The following is a 21,902-nucleotide window of genomic DNA, read 5'->3' as shown; positions in this document are numbered from 1 at the left end:
AGGCAAGCACTCTACCACTTGAGCCACAGCACCACTTCCAGTTTTCTGGTGGCTAATTGGAGATAAGAGTCTCATGGAGGGGCTGGGAAGGTGGCTCAGTGGTAGAATGCATGAGGTCCTGGGTTCGATTCCTCAGCACTACATAAGCAGAAAAATCCAGAAGTGGCACTGTGGCTGAAATGGTAGAGCACTAGCCTTGAGCTGAAGAGTTGAGGGACAGTGCCCAGGCCCAGAGTTCAGGCCCCATGACCGGCAAAAAAAAAAAAAAAAGATCTCACGGACTTTCCTGCCTGGGCTGGCTTTGAACAGCAATCTTCAGATCTTAGCTTCCTGAGTAGCTAAGATTGCAGGTGTGAGCCACCGGTGCCTGGCTCTCAGTTGGTTTGTGGACTTGGTTTTCCCCTAGTATCTATAAATGTGCAACCAGCTCATTTCACTTAAGCTGATGGTTTCCAGCTGTATCCATTTTTCTGCAAATGGCACAATTTCATTCTTAATGCTCCATTGCATGTATAAACCACATTTTGTGAATCCATTCATCTGTGAGTGGGCACATAGTCTGGTGGATGACTTATTGTGAATATGGGTATGCACGTGTCTCTGACTTTGATTCTTTGGGGTATCTACCGGAAGTGGTACAACTGGGTCACATGGAAGTTCTGTGTTTAATGTTTTGAGGAAACTGTACTGATTTCCATAGTGGCTACACTAATTTACATCAGCAATGAATAAGTGGTTGTTGTTTTTTTCTTCTCTGCAGGCTTGCCAGCATTTATATTTGATTTCTGGGTGATGGTCATTCTGATTGTGGGAGTGGCATTTCCGAGTTGTCTTGGTTGGTTGGTTGGTTTGTGTTGTTGGTCCTGGGACTTGAACCTTGGCCTTGGGCCCTGTCCCTGAGCTCCTTTTGCTCAAGGCTAGCGCTTTATCACTTGAACCAGAAACCACTTCTGGCTTTTTCTGTGATTAATTGGAGATGAGTCTCACAGGCTTTCCTTCCCAGACTCGCTTTGAACTGAGATCCACAGCCTCCCGAGTAGCTAGGATTGCAAATGTGAGCCGCCAGGGGCTGGCTCAAATTTTATTTTTAAGAAGTGGCAGATCAATGTTACAATTCAAGAATCTAAATATGCACTTGATAATCCACATTCCAGCTACATATGGAATGAAAAAGCACTCCAAACCATAAATACATTGTCTCCAAAACCCAAACACAAGCCCTTCTTGTTGAATGAGCAAAGGCCTAAATATTTATAGCCATGAAAATCTGTGCTTCTGTAGTATGACTCTCAGTAGCAAGCATGACCAGTTGGATCAAGGGAAGTTGAAAATGTGGTAAGAAAGGCGTGTGATGGGCTGAGCATATGGCTCAGTGGTAGAGTGCTTGCTAGCGTGCGTGAAGCCCTGGGTTCCATTCCTCAGCACCACAGATGCAGAAAAGGCCGGGGCGGCAGCCAAGCAGAGGAAGGAAGGGAGGGGATTCAGTTATCACACTTGTGTGTTATGGACTTGTATCAGGATGGATAACTCGAGCTGGGGGTGGGGAAGGGATGGGGAGAATGGAGGAAGGGTGTCATTGGTCGAGATGCGTCGTCCTCACAAACACACAAGTTGAATTGAAACCCCTTTGCACAACTCTTTAAGGCTAATTTTTAAAACATGTTCAATTCAGACCAGACATCACAGTAATCTACATTTCACAAGGAAAATAAAAATGACAATTTCAGCCCACAAACCAAGTTAAATACATATATTTTTTAATGTGTGTGTATAGATATATGTATACACACACGCGCACACACACATATATTTGGTTGGTTGTGGGCTAGGACTCTGGGCCTGGGTGTTGTCTCTTAGCTCAAGGCTAGCACTCTACCACTTGAGCCACAGCTCCACTTCTGACTTTTTCTGCTTATGTGGTGCTGAGGAATTGAACCCAGGGCCTCAGGCATACAAGGCAAGCGCTCTACCACTGAGCCACCTTCCCAGCCCTAAAAATATTTTTTTGTTTTAATATTGGGGTTGAACTTGGGGCTTCCTGTCTTGACTAGCTTTTTCACTCAAGATTGATACTCTACCACTTGAATCATACCTCCAGTTTTTTATTGTTAATTGGAGATCAGAGTTGCTCCGATATGTCTGCCTAGTATGGTGTCTAACCTGGGTCTTCAGATCTCTACCTCCTATGACACTGTGATTCCTGCACCTAGCCTCAAATGAAAAATTTTGTAGAAAGAGTTGTTTTCCCTGCTCTCTTTCAGTTCCCCCTCTCCAAGGAAAATGCAAATGTCCATGACAACCCCAGATGAGAACGGAATGAAGGTCACTGGAACCAGTTATTTTGCACTGTGGCTCAAGTGGTGGAATGCTAGCTTTGAGCAAAAGAAGCTCAAGGACAGTGCCCAGGCCCTGAGTTCAAGCCCCAGGACTGGCAAATAAAAAATAAAATTGTAATACTACACTGAAAGAAATTGTATATCTTGTAGTTCTCTTAAAATCCTATAATCCCTGTTTAGCAAATTTTTGTTGTTGTTGGTTTTGTGGGGTTTTTTTTTGGGGGGGGGGAGGTCGGTCATGGGGCTTGAACTCGGGCCTGAGCACTGTCTCTGACCAAGTTCTTCAGTTCAAGGCTACCACTTGAGCTACAGCACTACTTCTGGTTTTCTGGTGGTTTATTGGAGATAAGAGCCTCGTGGACTTTCCTGGCCCACCTGGCTTTGAACCATGGTTCTCAGATCTCAGCCTCCTGAGTAGCTAGGATTACAGACATAAACCACTGGGTGCCTAGTCCTGCCGATTTTTGCTTTGTTTTGTTTTGTTATCATGTTTTTGAGTTTTTTGGTTTTTGGGGTTTTTTGCTGGTCCTGGGGCTTGAACTCAGGGCTGAGCACTGTCCCTGAGCTTTTTTGCTCAAGGCTACCACTTTACCACTTGAACAGCAGTGCCACTTCTAGCTTTGTCTGTTTATGTGGTACTGAAGAATCGAACCCAGGACTTCATGCATGTTAGGCAAGTGCTCTACCACTAAGCCACCTTCCCCTGATTTTTATATCTTGGTTTTTGCATCTTGCTTTTTTTGCCAAAAGTATTTATTAGATCTAAAAGGTTTTTGTTGAGTTCTTTTTTCCCCCAAGACTGAGACTCAAACTTGGTATCTGCTGCTTGCTTTCATTCATTGGCTGGCACTTTGCCACCTGTCTCTAACCCAAAGTCTTTAGGGTATTTTAAATATTGGATTGGATCATCTGCAAATAGAGGTCATGAAACTACTTTTTTCCGACATATTACTTTTTTCTCTCTTGCTTTATTACTCTGGTTAAGATTTTGAGGTTTTTGGTTTTTTGTTTTTTTTGCCGGTCGTGGGGCCTGAACTCTGGGCCTGGGCCCTGTCCCTCAGCTCTTCAGCTCAAGGCTAGCACTCTACCACTTGAGCCACAGCACCACTTCCAGCTTTTTTCTTATGTGGTACTGAGGAATCGAACCCAGAGGGCCTCATGCATACGAGGCAAGCACTCTACCACTGAGCCACCTTCCCAGCCCCAAGATTTTGAGTTTTAATTAAATTTATTTTTTGGTTGGTCATAGGGCTTGAACTCAGGTCCTGAGTACTGTCCCTGTGCTCTTTTGCTCAAGGTTAGTGCTCTGCCACTTTGAGCTACAGCTCTACTTTGTTTTCTGGTAGTTAGTTGGAGATAAGAGTCTCATGGACTTCCCTGCCTGGGCTGGCTTTAAAACAAGATCAATCCTCAGATCTCAGCCCTCCTGAGTAGCTAGGATTAAAGGTGTGAGCCATTATCACCCAACCTTACTGTATTTTTTTTTTTTGGCTTTTGGTACTGAGGAATATGATTAAGATGTGCATGAAAGTAGTGTAGACACATTTATCTTGTTCTTGACTTTAGAGGAAGTGATTTTACTTTTCCCCATTTAGGGTGATGCTGCCTATACTTTTGCCTTTATTATGTTGAGAAACATGCTTTCTTCTAATTTCTCCAGGGCCTTTCTTGTGTTATTTTTGTGGAAGGATTTTTCTGCACCTATTGATTATCTGATTTTTGTCCTTTATTCTGCTTACGTGCTTCATTATTTATTGATTTGGTATGTTGAACTATCCTTACCTGCCTGGAATGGAACTTGTATAATCTTGTCAGTGTGTTGTGGAATGTGGCTTGTAAGTATTTTATTGGGAATTTTTTACATCTATCTTCAAGGAGAAAATTGCTCTACATATATTTTTTTCTTTTTGTCATGATTAGGTTTAATAGCAGAGTAAAACTGTCTTTTTAAGCCAGGCGCTGGTGGCTCACGCTGAGGGATCACCCTTTGATCCTAGCTACTCAGGAGGCTGAGATCTGAGATCGAGGTTCAAAGCCAGCCCTGGCAGGAAAGACTGTGAGACTCCTATCTCCAATAAACCACCAGAATACTGGAAATGGCACTGTAGCTCAAGTGGTAGAGCACTCACCTTGAGCTGAAGAGCTGAGGGACAGCGCCCAGGCCCAGAGTTCAAGCCCCACAACCAACAAAAACAAAACAAAACAAAAAAAACCACCTGTCTTTTTAGGAGGAGTGTGGTAGTTTTCCTTTCTTTTCTATTTATGGAATAGTTTGCGAAGTACTGGTGTTCTTTTTTAAAGGTTTGGTAGCATTTTGTAGTGACCAACAGGCTTTTCTTTGTTGGGAGTTAATTGCTGCTTCACTTTCAGTGTTTGCTATTGATCTGTTATGTGTCCCAACAGTTGAATTTTAGCAGGTCAGATGTATCTAGAAATTTATCATTTCTTCTCGGTTTTCCATCTTATTAGAATATGAATGTTTAAATGTTATCTGATGGTTCTCTGAATTCACTGATGATTTTTTATTTTTATTTTTGTCAGTTGTGGGGCTTGAACTCTGAGCCTGGGCGCCGTCCCTCAGCTCTTCAGCTCAAGGCTAGCGCTCTACCACTTGAGCCACAGTGCCACTTCTGGTTTTCTAAGTGGCTTATTGAAGATGTCTCACAGACTTTCGTGCCCAGGCTGGCTTTGAACCGATCTCAGCCTCCTGAGTGGCTAGGATTACAGGTGTGAGCCACCGGCGCCCAGCTGATGATTGTTATGATAGCTGATTTCTCATGTCTACTTTTGTTAATATGGCTCTTTTTTCAAAATCTTTTGGTTAGTTTAGCTAAAGGTTTGTCCATATTGTTCATCCTTCCAAAGAACCAACTTTCCGCTTCATTGCTTTCTTTGAGGGGATGGGGGGATTCATGGGACCCCATCTCAACCAATAAAAAAGTTCTGTGTGGTTGTATGTGCTTGTCATCCCAGCTGTGTGGGAAGTATAACTAAGAGGATCACAGTCTAGACCAGCTTTGCTAAAAGCAACACACACACACACACACACACACACACACACACACATCTTTATCTCTTCTGATTAATTTTAGTTTGAAGTCTGCTGTGTCAGACAGAAGTATGACTATTCCTGCTTGCTTTTGGAACCCATTTATTTGGCACATATTTTCCCCTTCTTTCACTCCAGGCCTATGCTTGTCCTCACCAGTCAGATTCATTTCTTGTAGGTAACAAATGGTCAGGATTGTTTTTATTACAGTCTGCATCTCTTGATTAGAGACTTGAGACCATTAACATAAAAATTATTCAGGGCTGGGAAGGTGGCTTAGAGGTAGAGATGCTTGCCTAGCATGCATGAAGACCTAGGTTTGATTCCTCAGTAAGCATCACATAAACAGAAAAAGCCAGAAGTGCTGCTGTGGCTCAAATGGTAGAGTGCTAACTTTGAGCAAACAAGCTCAGACCCTGAGTTCAAACCCCAGGACTGGCAAAGAAAAAAAAGTATTATTCAAAGGTGTGTAGTAACCCCTGCTATTTTATTGGTTTTGTAGTACTTGATTCTCCCTTGTCTCACTTGCTTGCCTTTGTTGAGTTTTAGTCTCTCTATTGTCCCGGTAGTTTTTTTTTTTTTTTTGTCGGTCATGGGGCTTGAACTCTGGGCCTGGGCGCAGTCCCTCAGCTCTTCAGCTCAAGGCGAGCGCTCTACCACTTGAGCTACACCGCCACTTCCGGTTTTCTAGTGGTTTATTGGAGATAGGAGTCTCACGGTCTTTCCTGCCCGGGCTGGCTTTGAACCGCGATCCTCAGATCTCAGCCTCCTGAGTAGCTAGGATTACAGGCGTGAGCCACCAGCACCTGGCTTGTCCCGGTAGTTTTATCTTCTCTGTAAAGGATTCCTTTAAGATTTTCTGCAATGAGGACTCAGGCGTTGGGAACTGCGTTAGTTTTTATCCTGGAAGTTTCTGCTGAGAAATCTGTTCTTGGATTTTCTTTGTGTGTGACTTGGCACATCTCTTTCAGCTTTCAGTATTCTTTCCTTGTTCTGTACTACTGTACCTAACTATGGCATGAATAGGTTCTTTTCTGACTTTGACTCTTTTGTGTCTTAAGGCATAGAAACATCTGGAGGACTACCTCAAGATTTATTCATTTGTTTTTGCTATAGTCCATGGAGTGTTTTCCTGATTTCTTCTTACTGGAAATAGAAAAGGTACTGATTACCCTGTGTTCATTTTGTGTCCTGCTACTTTGCTGAAGGTGTTTATTAATAGATCTAAGTGTTGGCTGTTGGAATCCTTAGGCTCCTTGACTGCTTCCCTCCTTACTTGTATCCTTACTTTTCTCTCTTGCCTTGTTGCTCTGGTTAAGAACACAAGCACCATAGTTAAGAGGAGCAGAGACTGTATTTCGCCCATTTCACAGTCTTGGGATTTGGTTGCTGATAGGTTGGGAACTTTTGGTAGGGGTCACGGAACATTGTTTTTTTTTATTTCTTGTGTTTCTCAGTGGTGGCTGGTCTAACCTGGGCACAGAGCGGTGCTGTCTCATCTGGTGTGTGGTCATCTTGAGGGCTGAGGAGGTGAGGCTGGCGCTGTGCGGCTCCCCTGGTCTGGTGGGGCAGGTGTACAGTACCGGGTCATGCCACCTGGTCAGGGGCCAGTGTTAGTTCCTCCAGAGCCCCCACCCCTGGAGTAGGGTCGCTGCAGACTGCAGACTGAACCCCCGGCTCAGGTGCAGAGCCCCTCGTGGGGTGGGGGCCCACAGGCAATCAGGCTTGCTCACAGCCACAGAGAGTGGGCCCTGACCCCGGCACCCCACAGCCTGAGCTCCCCACCATCGAGCTACTGAGAGGGCCCACATCCGACCCCATTGCCCAGAGTCCTGGGCTTCCTGACATGGGCCTCTGTGGTATGCTTGGGAGTGAGGAGTGTTGGATGCTAGGTGAGGAGCGAGGTGAGTTCTGACTGGGCCCGCATCCCCATTTTGTTAGGTGCTGAGTAAATAGTTGTGATAATACCCTCCCTAGCAGCTTAAAAATTCTTCAGTAGCTAAATATTTTATTCAATCCAAACTTTTTTCTGGCCAGGCCCTGGTAGCTCATGAGCACCTATACTACCAGATACTCAGGAGACTGAGATCTTAGAATTGCGGTTCAAAACCAGCCCAGGTAAGACAATCTGAGATTCTTCTCTCCAATAATCTACACAAAAGCCAGATGTGGAGCTGTGGCTCAAGCAGTAACCTTGAGCAAAAAAGCTCAGGGACAGTGTCCAGGCCCCGAGTTCAAGCCCCAGGAGCACCTCCCCCCCCATCTTCACAAATGGAAGAACTATTCAATGCCAGACCAGTCTATTTGAATAGGCCAAACTACAATAAAACTCCAAACAAATAACATTTATTTCTCTTTTACACAGGTATTTCACAGCATGAACATCACATTGCCTTCAGAGAAAGGTGCTTTTATACCATTATAGTTCACTGTTTACTGCACAGGCATTGAACACCTTCATTAACATGATGAGACAATTTGCTGGTAACATTTAAACACACATAGACATTGGCTTCAATATCTCAACAACAGCTTTTGGATATAACCAAGGAAATCCATCAAAGTATTTGATGATACTTGCTAATATTTTACAAGCAAATAATAGTTAACTCTGCATAGTTTATACAATAGGCTGTGGCAATAAATAATATCACCAATCTCATCAACTGGCCACAAAAGCCTAACATTCATTTTAATTGATATGAAATGTTCTACTGGCGTAGCTTCAACAGAGCCTTCAATGTTGTAGCTAACCTTGAGTACGTAAAAAGGAAAAAGTACTAAACTGGACTAGGAAAGCATGTTTGGTTAACTACAAATATGTCATGTTCACATGTTACATTCCTAACATGAAGGCAGATATTTAAATAAAAAAACACTAGCAGTCCAGAACATGTGAATGTGCAAATCATGAGGAAACATTGCATTTAAATTTGCACTCATTTGCAAGTTACAGTACTAGCTCAGTGGAGACACTAAGGAGGAGGACTGGAGGGACCTGGTCGCTGTGCAGTAGGGAAGTGTCTCTGAGCATCGGCCGCCTCGGGGCTGTCCCCGTGAGGGCGGGAGGGCGGCAGCATGCTTCGCCATGGAAGACAGGGAGAACCTGAATCAGTAGCAATCTCTTCCTTGATTTGGTGCAAAGGTCCCTCACCGCCTTTCAACTGCGAGCTCACCTCCAATGCTTTCTCAATCAGGTTTTCTGAATGCTGCGAAGAGGAGCTTCCCTCACACAATGCAGGTTGGGTTGGGTAGGTGAGAGTAACGAGGAGCATGCGCGTGTGCTCTGCCTACCGAGCGCGGGGTCGCTCGGCTGGGGCCTCACTCAACTTCTACACAGTGTGGGAACGACTGCCTGGAAAGCAGCAGGGCCGGATTCCTGTTTTGTGTTCTTAGATTAATGCTTTGTGTGACTAGAGGATGTCGAGGATTCTATTGGGGATGTTGAAAGCATTGGGGAGAACCCTGGTTTTCAGTGTGCCGTCGGCGCCGCAGGAGAAGAGCCGGCCGTCCTGGCTGATGTCGATCTGCATGACCCCTGCCCCGAGGTTTCTGAAGATGGACTGCTTGGCATGCTCATTCCTGAACGAGTGGATCAGGCCGTGGCCTGACAATCTCCACACCTAGTTCACGAGGAAAGCAAAACGGTAAGTCATGAAAACTCTTCTGCTCCACCAAACCTCACCACTACCCACTTCCCTATCCACTGCGGCAGCCCAGCCGCCTGCCTGGAGGGGGTGCCAGAGGCTGCCTTCCCATTCCCGCTCCACATGAGCCATACACGTCCCGCCCCTAGTGCAAGTAAATGTGTGTGAGAGACAGACGGAGAGAAGGAAGAGAGGAGAAGAGGGGAGAAGAGAGGAAGGGAGGAAGGAGGTAAGGGAGAGAGGAAGAAGATGAGAGAGGGGAAGAAAGCTGGAGGAGAGAAGGGAAGGAGGGAATGGAGGAGAGGGGACACAGTGAGGAAGGATAGAAGGGAGGAGGAGGTGGGCGAGGGGAGGGGAGAGTAGACAAAATGAAACCAAGCCAGAAAAACACACACACACAAACCCTCAAAACCTTTGCTCACATGAAGGGGGGGGGGGCAGGCAGGAAAGGCTGGCCCACTGAGGCGGCGCCCAGCCTGTCTACTTTCCAAGATGCCCACTCCAAAGGTGGCAGTGGTTTGTTTTCCCGTCCCACAGAGCAGCGCACAGCCACTCACCTTCATGTTCCCCTCCGCGGAACCTGTAGTGAAGTACTCCTCACAAGGGTCCAGCGCCAAGGCCTTGATGGCCGAGTCGTGCGCCTGGAATGTGTGGATCAGCTGGCGCTGTCGGATGTCAAAGATGCAGATGTAGCCTTTTCTCCCCCCTGAGATGAGGAGCTGCTGCCTGGGCGCATACTGAAGAACTGTGGCCCCGTGATCGTGGCATGTAAAACCTGAAGAGGAAAACGTTTTTGAGGAAAGTCTTTCATCATGTTGAAGCCCACATCTAAGAGTGTGCACTATGCACGTGAAGCGATGGACGGTGGCTTGGATAGAAAGCTGACCCTCGCGTTCCCTGCTGGTAGAGCCCAGCACTGGAGGTGAGGGCCGGTGAGGGCTTGGCCTTCCTCAGTGCAATCTGACGGCTGAGCGACTAGAGTGTGTGCTGTATTTGCCTGGTCCCTTCCTGCCACCCTCCATGAGGTTTGGTGCTTTGATTCACCATATCCTGCCATGCCATGATATTCTGTCTCACTGAGCCCAGAAACAATGAAACTAGCCAACTATGGACTGAGGCTACTAGCCCAAACCAGTCTTCTTCCTCTGCTTCTGTCAGAGCAAGAAACATCTATTACAATAAAGCCCTTTTTGGGAGGAGAGGGACCGTACTAGGGTTTCAAATCGAGTCATGCTTACTAGGCTTGAACTCAGGGCCTGGATGTTGGGTCTGGGTTTTTGTGGTCAAGGCAAGTGCTCTACCACTTGTGCCACACCTCGACTTCAGGCTTTTTTTTTTTTTGCCAGTCCTGGGGCTTGAACTCTGGGCCTGGGTACTGTCCTTGAGCTTCTTTTTGCTCAAGGCTAGCTCTCTACCACTTGAGCCCCAGTGCCACTTCTGGCTTTTTCCTGCCCAGGTTGGCTTTGAACTGCGATGCTCAAATCTCGGCCTCCTGAGTAGCTAGGATTATAGGAGTGAGCCACTGGCGCCCAGCTACATGTGATATTTTAAATCTGCCTGTATTACAGATTGCTACTGTGAAGAGCAAGCTTGTCAGTGGCTCTCCAGACGCCTCCTCATTGCCCATCTGTAACAGACTACGCTACCTATGCTTCCCGTCAGTTCTCTTCAGAAGTAACAACTACTCAACTCAGTCCTGCCAACATCTTGCATTATAAGGTAAAGAGTTTGGGTAAGTGTTCAACTTGTGCCCTGGGCCCTGTAGTGAGGTGGTGGAGCTAGTGGAGGAAGTGCGTCACAAGGATGCGTCTTTGGAAGGGTCAGCAGGACCCCTGGCCACCATGAGGTAAGCAGCTTCCTTGCTACAAGGTCAACCAACTGAAGCTTGTGAAGCATAAGCCCCAAACCAACTCTTTTCTGTGTGAGCCAGTTATGCCAGCCTCACACACCTTGCCAGCTTCTCTGCATGCTATTTTGTATTACTGAACCAGGGCCTCACACACACTAGAAGATGCTCCTATGGCACCACCACAGCTCTTTGATTGATTGATTATTTATATTTGGTTGGTCGTGGGGCTTGAACTCTGGGCCTGGGCACTGTCCCTGTGCTCTTCAGCTTAAGGTGAGCGCTCTCCCACTTGAGCCACAGTGCCACTTTTGGTTTTCTGGTGGTTAATTTGAGATAAGAGTCTCATGGACTTTCCTGCCTGGGCTGGCTTTGAACCGTGATCATTAGATCTCAGCCTGAGTTGCAAGGATTACAGGCGTGAGCCACCGACACCTGGCTGAATTTTAGTATGACTAAAAAAAATATCCATAATGGGCTGGGAAGTTGGCTCAGTGGTAGAGCACTTGCCTTGCATGACTGAGGCCCTGGGTTCGATTCCTCAGCACCACATAAGCAAAAAGAAAAAAGCCGGAAGAGGCGCTGTGGCTCAAGTGGTAGAGCGCTAGCCTTGAGCTGAAGAGCTGAGGGACAGCGCCCAGGCCCAGAGTTCAGACCCCATGACTGGACCCAAAAAAAAAAACAAAAACAGAAAAAAACCCACAAGTGGCGCTGTGACTCAAGTGTGAGCTGAAGAGCTGAGGGACAGCGCCCATGCCCAGAGTTCAGGCCCCACGACCGGACCCCCCCCCCAAAAAAAAAGTCCATAAAAAATATTTAACTGGTTAAACAATGTTAACAATTATTTACAGCAAAAAATTTTGCAAGCTTATGAGAATAACTACATCTTTCAAAATGTGTATCAGCATATTAAAAATCTTTGTTTTACCCAAACCTGTTACAGAATGGAGTCTACTTTTTAGGCAGCATTATGTAAAAAAGATTTTTTTAGGACAGTTAATTTCTATTCAACAAAAAGAATAGTACTGGGTCTGGGAATGTGGCTTGGTGGTAGAGTGCTTGCCTAAAGCAAAAGAAGCTCTGGGACAGCGCCCAGGCCTTGAGTTCAAGCTCCAAGACTGGCAAAAAAAAGGGTATTTAAATGGTATTAATATCATTTCTTTACTATAAACCTAACCATAAAACAAAATGAAGGCTAACTTCTTTAATATATTACCTCTTTTCTACTGAATCCAGTAAATACTTTGTAAAGTGTGCACAGCATACTTTCCATACCACATGTATTACTTACCTCAGCTAGGCAGCCAACATTCTAGTTTTTGTTACTCTAAATGTTTCCATTTTCAACCTACAAATAAAATCCAGGAGAGTGTTTCTTCATATTGTATTGAAAGTCGCAGACGTAACTCACCATGAATGAGGCTGTTGGCAGGTGATATCAGCGTGTCCCAGAGGCATACATTTCTTTTAAAGAAACAAAATGTTCCATATATAATTGCTATAAGGGACAAGTTGTCTTCAAGCCAAAACATATATGTTCTTACATTTATAGAGCCAAGATTCTTAGCTAGGAGGGGGACAGAGACAGGGCCCCAGGTAGAAACAGTATGGGCCATCTCCCAGGATCCCATCTGTCAGTGAATCCTCACCCCACCCGCTCCACCTCCTTCCCGTTCCCCTTCCATGGAGACTGCACAACTTCTGAGTAAAAAGGACATTCTGTGCCCTCAGGCAGTACAGGGCAGAAATGACAGATGTGATCCCCAGACAGGGGCTGTCAGTGAGAAGCGGGGAGCACAGACAAGGCTGAGGGCGTTGCCCGTAATTCTAAGAACCTAATGGAAGACTGGATAACTTTAACACGAATATGCTACATGCTTTTTGGTAGACCACTTTAGAACTGTTTGGCTTTTCTCTTTTTGGTAAGGAAAACTATTCATGAAGTTAGAGCATACAACCTTTGGAATCCACATTTTCTAGAGAAAATAGTTTTCTGCCTAAAATGCTCTTCTGTGAACGTACCTATTGTCATTGGACTGTCCAGACGTTGCAACTAGACTTGAAGAGGTAATAAATGCAAAGTCACTTGCGGCTTTACTGTGGCACTGCCAGCTCTATGGAAAACAAAGGGCAACTGATGTGATCTAAACCATTGACATCTGCAAGGAACAGCAGTTCTGCTGCAGCATTCAATTCATGGTAAGAACAGTTTTAAACTCAGGTCTAAATAATAATAAGTGGTAGTAGCTGATTAACAGATACGGGCATATTATTTTGCTAGTAATCAATGTTTTTTTAACCACAAAGAGCTGAAACATGGGATTAAAGTATGAATTTTTTACATTTGTGTAAGAAAAGAATATAAGACGTCAAAGTATATGAACTAGCCAGGTACAGCAGCACATGCCCATAGTCCTAGCTACTCTGGAGGCTGAGACAGGAGGCTTGCTTTAAATTTAGGATTTCATAGCCAACCTGGGATGCAGAGCAAAAAGCTCATTCCAAAAAAAAATTCAAACTTAGCCGAGCCGTCCACGTTAGTGCTAGTAACCTTAAATGCATGAAGGAATCTTCTGAATCTCCATCTATGAGATGGCAGAAGTCCCGCACAAAATAGTGCCCCTTCCCCCCAACACAAAGGCGCGCTTGTCCTCACCAAGTATTTTAATTCGGGTTAAGGAGCAGTCAGCCAGGATCACTTTGTAATCTTGTAAAGCAAAAATTCTGGAGGAAATCTGAATACATGTTCAGAACCTGTTGCCAGTTCTGCAAACTCTATATAGGTTAAGATAATTCTAAACTTAGTAATTAGATTTTAAAAAGTATAATACTTTTTACTTAGATAATAAAAAAAATGTATCCTAAATTTGATCGCTACAGAAAAAGAAAAAAAAACTTGAAAAATTGTTTGAGGCCAAGGTTGTACTCCAAGGTAAAAAATAACCTTTTTGTCTTTAGGTCATTTCAGTCTAAAGAACTAGGGTACGGATGATGAGCGCAGGGGCAAACTGTCTCTTCAACAGAATCACCATGAGATTCACTGTGTGAAACGTGCTTCAAAAAGAAGGCATTCTCTGGGTAGGTGAGGGATACATACCATGTAAGGTTTAGGATTAGCTGAAGTCTGGTTCACTTGCCAGATACTCAGAAACCCTTCTCCATCTGCAACACCACACTGTAAGAACGGGGCGCATGTTAACACAGCTCCTCAGAATGCCTACCAAAGGTAAAACCACTTATGGGAAGGAGAGCCACTCAGGTCCCACGTGGGGCTCTTGGTTGTAGCTCCTACAACCCAGCACTTCCTTTCCATATGCGTGCCATCACTGCCGCCTGACCCCTCTACAAGGAGCACAGCCAACAGGCAGCCCGTGCCCTGCTCGCTGTGCTGGCCGACGCCAGAAGCAGCGTTTGCTACCTCACAGCAGTTTGGGGATCTTTAAGTGGATGACTGAGCCACACTAAATTGTAGGTAGAGACAGAAATAGAATCCAACAAATTACCTGCTCAGCTTAAATCCAGATCATTGAATTCTTTTAGATATAGTTTGATAATCATTACTCCTGATAGCCTCAATTATTTTTGGAATGATTTAGTTGACTTCCAAGAACTAACCTTGTTACCCTGTGAGTTAAAATATAATCTAGTAACTCTTGCATTGCCAGCTTGACGGAAGCAGACAAGTTGCTGAGGTCGTGTCCATTCGAACATTCGGACACTGCCATCCTGAGCACCTGTAAGATCTGAACACAGAAGGCAAAGGTCAGTGTTGTGGTATTTTTAATCCTATAAATTTCACAGTAACACAGGACGCTAAAAACCCTTAGCTCATCAGTGAAACACTTACAGTATTGATGGACAGGGTGGGATGTCATTCTCTTAACATTGTGTAGGTTCCTTTTCATAAGCTTTAAAAGAAGAGGAAATGAATTTCTTTTTGTATCCAGGAGCAACAGGAAGGATGTATTCAGAGCAGTTCAGATTCTGCTACTACTTCCTGCAGCGTAGGAGCTTCTGGGCGGCTGTTGTGGAAGCACCGGATGGCGTGGGACAGCCTAGAGCCAGTGCACACTGAGGCCACAAGTTGCTTTATCAAGTGACAAAGAGAACTCTACACCAGGTGTTTGTCCCTGAAGACAAGCAGGAACACCTCCAGGTTTGTGTGGGATAGAGTCTTATGATAGTACACGCTGGTCTCCAAACTCATCGTCTTCCTGCATAAGCAGGAAAAATCAACTCTTTTCTGGCTTTTTCTTTTTGACATTACAGGCATGCACCACAATGCCCAGCTCATCTCCTGATTCTTGGGACTAGAATGTAGCACTGAGACCTCCTTCAGATATAGTTGGTAACAAGAAGTGCCCTGAGGCACCTGGCACTATGAGTGCACAGGGACGGCTCCCTTTGCATCTGGACAGTGACGGCCGATGCTCAGTACCACACTCCTAGCTGGGTACATTGACAAGCAGTCGTGAAAGCTACAGATGCATACCTACTGCTCCTCACCCTCATCTGTGCTGTGTACGGAAGAACTAGGAACATACCACACTGGCTCCGGTGCTGGTCTGTCCGCTACCTAACCAGGGCAGAGATGAAGGGGGATGCACCTGGGAATGGGAAGCTGTGCTGGCTTGATACAGCGTAGTGGTGGAACCTCGGTAATCAACATCATCTGAGCTGTGGAAAATAACAGAAGGGTTACTGTGAAGGTTCCATTTTCTCTTCCAGTCGGTCATAGGGCTTAAACTCGGGGCTTGGGCACTGGCCTTGAGATCTTCTGCTCAAGGCAAGTGCTCTATCACTTCTGGTTTTCTGGTGGTTAATAAGAGATAAGAGTCTCATGGAAGCCGGGCACTGGTGGCTCACGCCTGTCATCCTAGCTACTCAGGAGGCTGAGATGTGAGGATCGCGGTTCAAAGCCAGCCCCGGCAGGGAAGTCTGTGAAACTCGTATCTCCAGTAAAGCACCAGAAACCGGAGTGGTGCTGTAGCTCAAGTAATAGAGCCGCTCACCTTGAGCTGAGGGACAACACCCAGGCCCAGAGTTCAAGCCCCACGACTGACAAAAAAAAAGGCTCATGGACTTTCCTGCCCAGGTTGGCTTTGAACTGCGATCCTCACATCTCAGCCTCCTCACATCTCAGCCTCCAGAGTAGCTAGGATTACAGGCATGAGCCATTAGCACCCAGCTGTATTCTACAATATTGTGAAATATGTGAAATTTATTTAATCACTTAATCTCAATTAAAAAAAAAGTGAGAGAAGGGATGGGTCAGGAGCGATGGGTGACATGTTCTCAGACACCTTGTATTCTTATACTGTTTTGTAGAATGGGAACTTCTTTGTACAACTACTTAAAGATATTAAGTTTAAAAAAATAAATACTAAATATCCATTGAGAAACTAGGCATACATCTTATTGTAGCCAATTTTAGTACTGGTTTACTTGAATCCAACTTAATGTCTCATGTTTGGGGACTTTATTGCTGTATAAATGGGAACTATTTGTGTTTCAGTTTTCCATATATCAGGGTTTATACAAGCTAGGCAAGCAAACTACCTCAGAGCCTCCTTTCTTATTACCATTTTTCTAATATATTATCACATAAAAATGTGAAAGTCACTTTTGAGGGTGGAATGGAACAGTTCCATGTTCTCTGTGGTGACAGCCTGGCTCTACTGTACGCATGAGAATCCAATAAACACCAGGAGAGAGGCCATTACGCACCACTCCCAGGCAATTAATAAAAAGTTGTCTACATTTCTAGCTGCAAGAAAGATGTGCAACATTACTCAGTAAATGTGACTCATAAATCAATCTAGTTAATGTACTTAGGCAACTGAAACAAAAAATATACATAAGTCATCTAAATTTACCGAATACTGTAGGATTCCTGACATTTGAGGGATAAATGCCAAAGAGCTCTTAGCCTTCAGGCTTTCATATCAGATTATTCTGAAAATACTACAGTCCTAGCTACTTAAAAAGGTTGAGATCTGAGGATCAAGGTTCAAAGCTGGAAAGTTCATGAGACTCTTTTATTTCCAAGTAACCACTAAAAAGTCAGAAGTGGAGCTGCGGCTCAAGTAGTAGAGTGTCAGCCCTTGAGGAAAAAAGCTCAGGGAAAGTACCCAGGCCCCGAGTTCAAGTCCCAGACCTAGCACACACATACCAAAAAAAAATGCCTGTGAATCATTTAATTAATGGGAAGAAATATGAATCATTTGTTCACTAATATCGGTGAAACCTCTTATTGGCCACTAATGCAATTACATTTGTTTCTTATGCAACTGAAGAGATGTCTTTCAACCCAACAACTTAAGAGCAGGTGCAGGCTGAAAAAAAAACTACATTTCTAGTTAGCTATGTATGGGACAGACCTTTTAGATTCTCGGTCATATTCTTCTCCAATCCATATATAAGATTGACAGGCCAGGAGAGAAGTGACATCAAGTTCTTGAACATCGTGTGTGGAAGCCAAAACAATTTCGTTGCAGTTTGCCTGTAAAGCAAAGGAAGTGTTGATTTCAGTGACTTTACTTTTTTAAAAAAAGTATATTCTTTATAATAATCTCAGCTTTTACCTTATTAACAGAAAATGCCATGATCATGTCAGATTCCTTATGAATGACCTTTGCCTTTCCGCCAGGATAACCCAGATCAGCTTCAACCTAGAAAACACCACTGGCTTTCAGTTTCTGCAGCACAGCCGCAGAGAGACACACAGCCCACAACATGCACAAGCTGGGTAAGAAGAAAATGTAGTAGCAGCAAGAAAGTAACTTTAGTGTGTTGAGAATTAGGTTTTGGAAAATTTGTTGATGCCCTAGAGTAAGCCCAATTATGAAGATTTCCAATATGATTGTAAGGTATTGTTACTTTTAAAAGTACGAATGAAAATATGTATCTCAGCCCTTCCCAAAGGGCACACTTACTTTATCTGCAGGAAGAATATACATTGCTAAGAGACACAGAGTGGGGAAAAGTTGTAGAAAGATACAGGAGACACAGAAGAGGTAAAGCCCTTTAGGATACAGGTGATGGGACCAGAATAAGGAGAAACTGGTGAGAAAGGGATGTAGGAGGCTGAGAGGAAGGTGCTGGAGCTAAGGGTTAGAGATCAGAGGAAGGAGAGAAGCAGCAGAATGGAATGAAAAACCAGTCATGCTCAAGAACAGTCTAGACCAGGTGGTGGATAGGGACAAGAAAGGAAGAAGCAATGGCTAGAGGCAGAAAAGCAGCTCCTGCCCTGTGCTGGGAGATGGCATGGGAGCAGTGAGCGCTCTGATAAGCAATCGTGGTTAGTACGAGAAAGAAGTCAGCTCCCTGAACTTTGAAGGACAAGCTAAATAGAGCTTGGAATACTACCTTGATGTGGCAATCCTCTGATACGTGGTTTTGTTTGACCTGCTCCACATGTTCTTCTACAGACTAAATAAACCACACGTCACAAACACAAACACATGCACAAAACAAAATCATAAAAGAAAAATTTTAAGCTAGAGTGGTCACTCCATCACTTAAAGATGTCAATGAAAACTGAAGAAAAAAATGAATAAAATGTCATCAGATAACCACAGTAAAAAGACAAAGTTACCCTAACTATTTACATATACACAGAGACATGCCACTTCACAATAAAGCTTACTTATCATTTATGTAACTTCTTTTACATAAATACAGACAAACCCCTTTCTCACCCACCCCAACTTCCAGGTCTGGGAAGTGCATCCATGGCCTTGCCCATGCTAAGCCAGCCCTGTACTACTGAGCTCATAAAAACCAGTAATTCTCAAGAAACTTTTTAGGTAATTGTTTTCAGAATTCATGTGCTAATGTAATTCACTGAATTTTACAAAGTTATCAGTCGCTGAAATCCCACCTAACAGTATTTATTTTTTGTTGTTATTTATTTTTTGGCCAATCCTAGGGCTTGAACTCAAGGCCTGGGCACCGTCCCTGAGCTCCTTTATGCTCAAGACTAGCACTCTACCACTTGAGCTACAGCACCACTTCTGGCTTTTTCTGTGAAAGGAAAAAAAAAATCAACTGGAGATAAGAGTCTCATGGTCTTTGCTGCCCAGGCTGGCTTTGACCTATGATCCTCAGATCTCAAGTCTTCTGAGTGGCTAGGATTACAGACATGAGCCACTGGTGCCCAGCAAATTTCAATTGTATTATTATTTTTTTTGGTCTACTATGGGGCTTGAATTCAGGGCCTGGGCACTGTCCCTGAGCTTTTGCTCAAGGACAGTACTCTGTCACTCGAGCTACAGAGCCACTTCTGGCCTTTTCTGTGTATGTGGCACTAAGGAATTGAACCCAGGGCTTCATGCATAGTAGGCAAGCACTCTACCAGTAAGCCACATTCCCAGCCCAACACATACGTAATTTTTAAATCCATAGGGGAAAACCAGTGCTCACAGGGCTGACCCCAAGTAGGTGTATGATAAGTGGGTGACTGGGAAAATGAGCTGCTGCCCCGGGTAAGGGCAGAAGCTGAGCAAGCAGTTCCACCCCTGGCTTGGGGAGCACTGTGGAAACTGTGACTGTTTTCATTTTCCAAAATGAAACACAATTCCTTCTTTTCTCAGACTATACTTGCCAAACCTTTGGTTCCTCTCCGACTGCTCATTACCTCACTGAATGGACTGAAATGCTCGTGTCTCTTTCATAAGGCAGTCAGTCAGTCAACCATCTAAATGTTTGGTGCTTTTTGAATCATGTATGACTTGCTAATTAGATTGGCTTTAAGATCACCATGTAGTTTCTGCCTTGCTTTGTAATGATAGTTGTATTTCATCGTATTTTCTACATTTCTGTACTTTATTCTCTCAAAATTATCCTAAATTTGTTGCATTTACTTAAACCTGTTCACTTCTAAATGAGGGCTATGTTCAATTTTCAATTAAATTACATTTAGAGATATTTGTAGAAGACTATTAAGACTATACTAATTTAAGAACTTCCAATTCTATCACTGCAAAATTATAAAATTCTAATAGCAAAAGTATTTTAAAAGAAACACCAATTTGCACTTTATTATATGTGATTTATCAAAGGACTTCATGTATGTTGTTTCATTACTATAGTTTTAAAAGTTCATTGTAGTAAACTTTGGCTATTATAATGTTTTTAAGTTCCAACTAAAAAGTTTCAAAATAAAGTGCAAATTAGAAATGTTAAAGAAAACTACAAAATTACAACAGAAAATACTTTTCTCACAATACCTCGCTCTGTTTTCTTTTCTTGGTGAAAATGTATCTAATAAATGTCTCTTGGAGGATTTCTTGTTTAACTAGGAAATGCCAAAGTCTCTTGACTGGAAGTGCAGAAGAATCTCGGGACCTACGAGAAGTATTTTAACATATCACATTGCTTTTGTTTATTAGAAATGAATAGCATACTTGCAGAAATTTGTTAATCTAATACAAAGGGGACAGCAATGAAGCTCAACAAAATTTTATATACTATTTTACAGTCTTAAAAATGTTACCATCCAAAAGAACCTCACAATCTTAAAAAAAAGTTATATCCACAGGGATTAAGATGTCAGACAGAAGATAAAAACAACAAAAACCTGCTGTGTCATCATTTCTCAATACTTAGACTAAGACCAAAGGTAGAACTAGTTAATGTATCTATTGCTAACTTACCCATAAAAAGGTCAGAAACACCTTATTTGCAAATGTAGATCATCCAAAAGAATGTTCTCTAAGAGTTCTGAAAATAACTACAGAAATATAGAAGATGTAGAAATATAAAGCTCTTGGCTATATATCTAATGAATTAGACATTTTTTAACAACTTCCTAACCAGATTTCTGATGTTTTCCTCAGAAAATACTAGAAGGGGATTGCAGGTTCAAAAATGATAAGAATTTTGAAGGTTACTGGCACTTGAAAAGCTTTCTTACTTGAATGGAGTATTTTCAGGTTCTAGCATTGCTTTATTCCGAAGGATAGCTGGTCCAGCTCCTACTGAGAGGTCAGATGGATACGTGTTGACATAGTTGGGGGGTGGGCCTTCAAACTGATCCATTTTCTCCTGCAGGATCTGTTCCCAGTTCTCCAAGTTCTTAATCACACCAATACCTAATGGTGACGTTACAGGTAGCTCTAAAAGATAACCAAATGTCATTTTATTTTGGTAAAACATATTGGTCATCATCCACATATTTCCAAAATCCATTAAGAGACAAGGCTTCTGAAAATATAAGTAAATCTGAAAATGTTCATCTAATATCATTTGGATCTGGGAGGCTTTCAATAAAACAGAAGGTCAGCTTACTAAAATAAGTTGAAAAAATGTCCAGCCTCCGAAATCTGGTTTGCTGCTCTTTCATCTTCTATTTGAGTGATTCTTGGTAGGAATTAATAAAACCATAGATTGGAGCCTGGAATAAGTTCAACTTTTTAAAATCTCCTATGGAGTATTTTTTAAGTAGCAAATGGTCTTTTATACAGATTTTGTAGCATCATTTAATTGTATTTAATTAACAATGATTTTCAAATTCCACACTCACCAGAGAATTCCAGTCCAGCAATGGGAAAGAAATTCTTGACATTGTGAAGCGCCAGCTTAACCACTGTCAAGTGCATAAGAGCCCAGCTGTTCAATGGGTACAAAAATGTTCTAATTAAAAAATGAAATCACTAGAGCACTTGCCTATCATGCTTGAAGCCCTGTGTTTAATCCCCAACCCTGGGGGTCTTGGGAAGAAAGGAAAAAAGAAAACTAGGGGGCTGGGAATGTGGCTTAGTGGTAGAATGCCTGCCTAGCATGCAGGAAGCCCTGGGTTCCACTCCTCACTACCACATGCACAGAAAAAGCCGGAAGTGGCGCTGTGGCTCAAGTGGTAGAGTGCTAGCCTTGAGCAAATGAAGCTCAGGAACAGCGCCCAGGCCCTGAGTTCAAGCCCGTGTACTGGCAAAAAAAAAAGAAAGAAAAACTATGAGAGAAGTGATGTTGTCATTTGTTTACTCCAATCTTCAACTCAGAAAACCAGCTGTCATTTTTATTCA

General features: G+C 43.5%; 1 protein-coding gene across 1 annotated transcript in view; it reads right to left on the bottom strand.

The window, feature by feature from the left end:
* Positions 1 to 7,709: 7,709 nt before the first annotated feature.
* The window catches only part of Dmxl2 (Dmx-like 2), a 109,589-nt gene continuing 95,396 nt past the window's right edge, over positions 7,710 to 21,902 (bottom strand). Inside the window, exons 31-44 of the mRNA XM_013010151.1 lie at positions 21,404 to 21,489; positions 20,795 to 20,996; positions 20,109 to 20,226; positions 18,247 to 18,309; positions 17,463 to 17,549; positions 17,259 to 17,380; positions 15,423 to 15,555; positions 14,726 to 14,786; positions 14,494 to 14,621; positions 13,976 to 14,053; positions 12,901 to 12,992; positions 12,290 to 12,342; positions 9,590 to 9,807; positions 7,710 to 9,008 (exon numbers count right to left, since the gene is read on the bottom strand). Coding sequence (XP_012865605.1) covers positions 8,799 to 9,008; positions 9,590 to 9,807; positions 12,290 to 12,342; positions 12,901 to 12,992; positions 13,976 to 14,053; positions 14,494 to 14,621; positions 14,726 to 14,786; positions 15,423 to 15,555; positions 17,259 to 17,380; positions 17,463 to 17,549; positions 18,247 to 18,309; positions 20,109 to 20,226; positions 20,795 to 20,996; positions 21,404 to 21,489 — 1,651 coding nt within the window. The 3' untranslated portion in view covers positions 7,710 to 8,798. The remainder of the gene's footprint in view (positions 9,009 to 9,589; positions 9,808 to 12,289; positions 12,343 to 12,900; positions 12,993 to 13,975; positions 14,054 to 14,493; positions 14,622 to 14,725; positions 14,787 to 15,422; positions 15,556 to 17,258; positions 17,381 to 17,462; positions 17,550 to 18,246; positions 18,310 to 20,108; positions 20,227 to 20,794; positions 20,997 to 21,403; positions 21,490 to 21,902) is intronic.

The sequence above is a fragment of the Dipodomys ordii genome, unplaced genomic scaffold (assembly GCF_000151885.1).
Source record: "Dipodomys ordii isolate 6190 unplaced genomic scaffold, Dord_2.0 Scaffold11, whole genome shotgun sequence".
Lineage (NCBI taxonomy): Eukaryota > Metazoa > Chordata > Mammalia > Rodentia > Heteromyidae > Dipodomys > Dipodomys ordii.
This window is presented reverse-complemented; position numbering and strand designations above follow the sequence as displayed.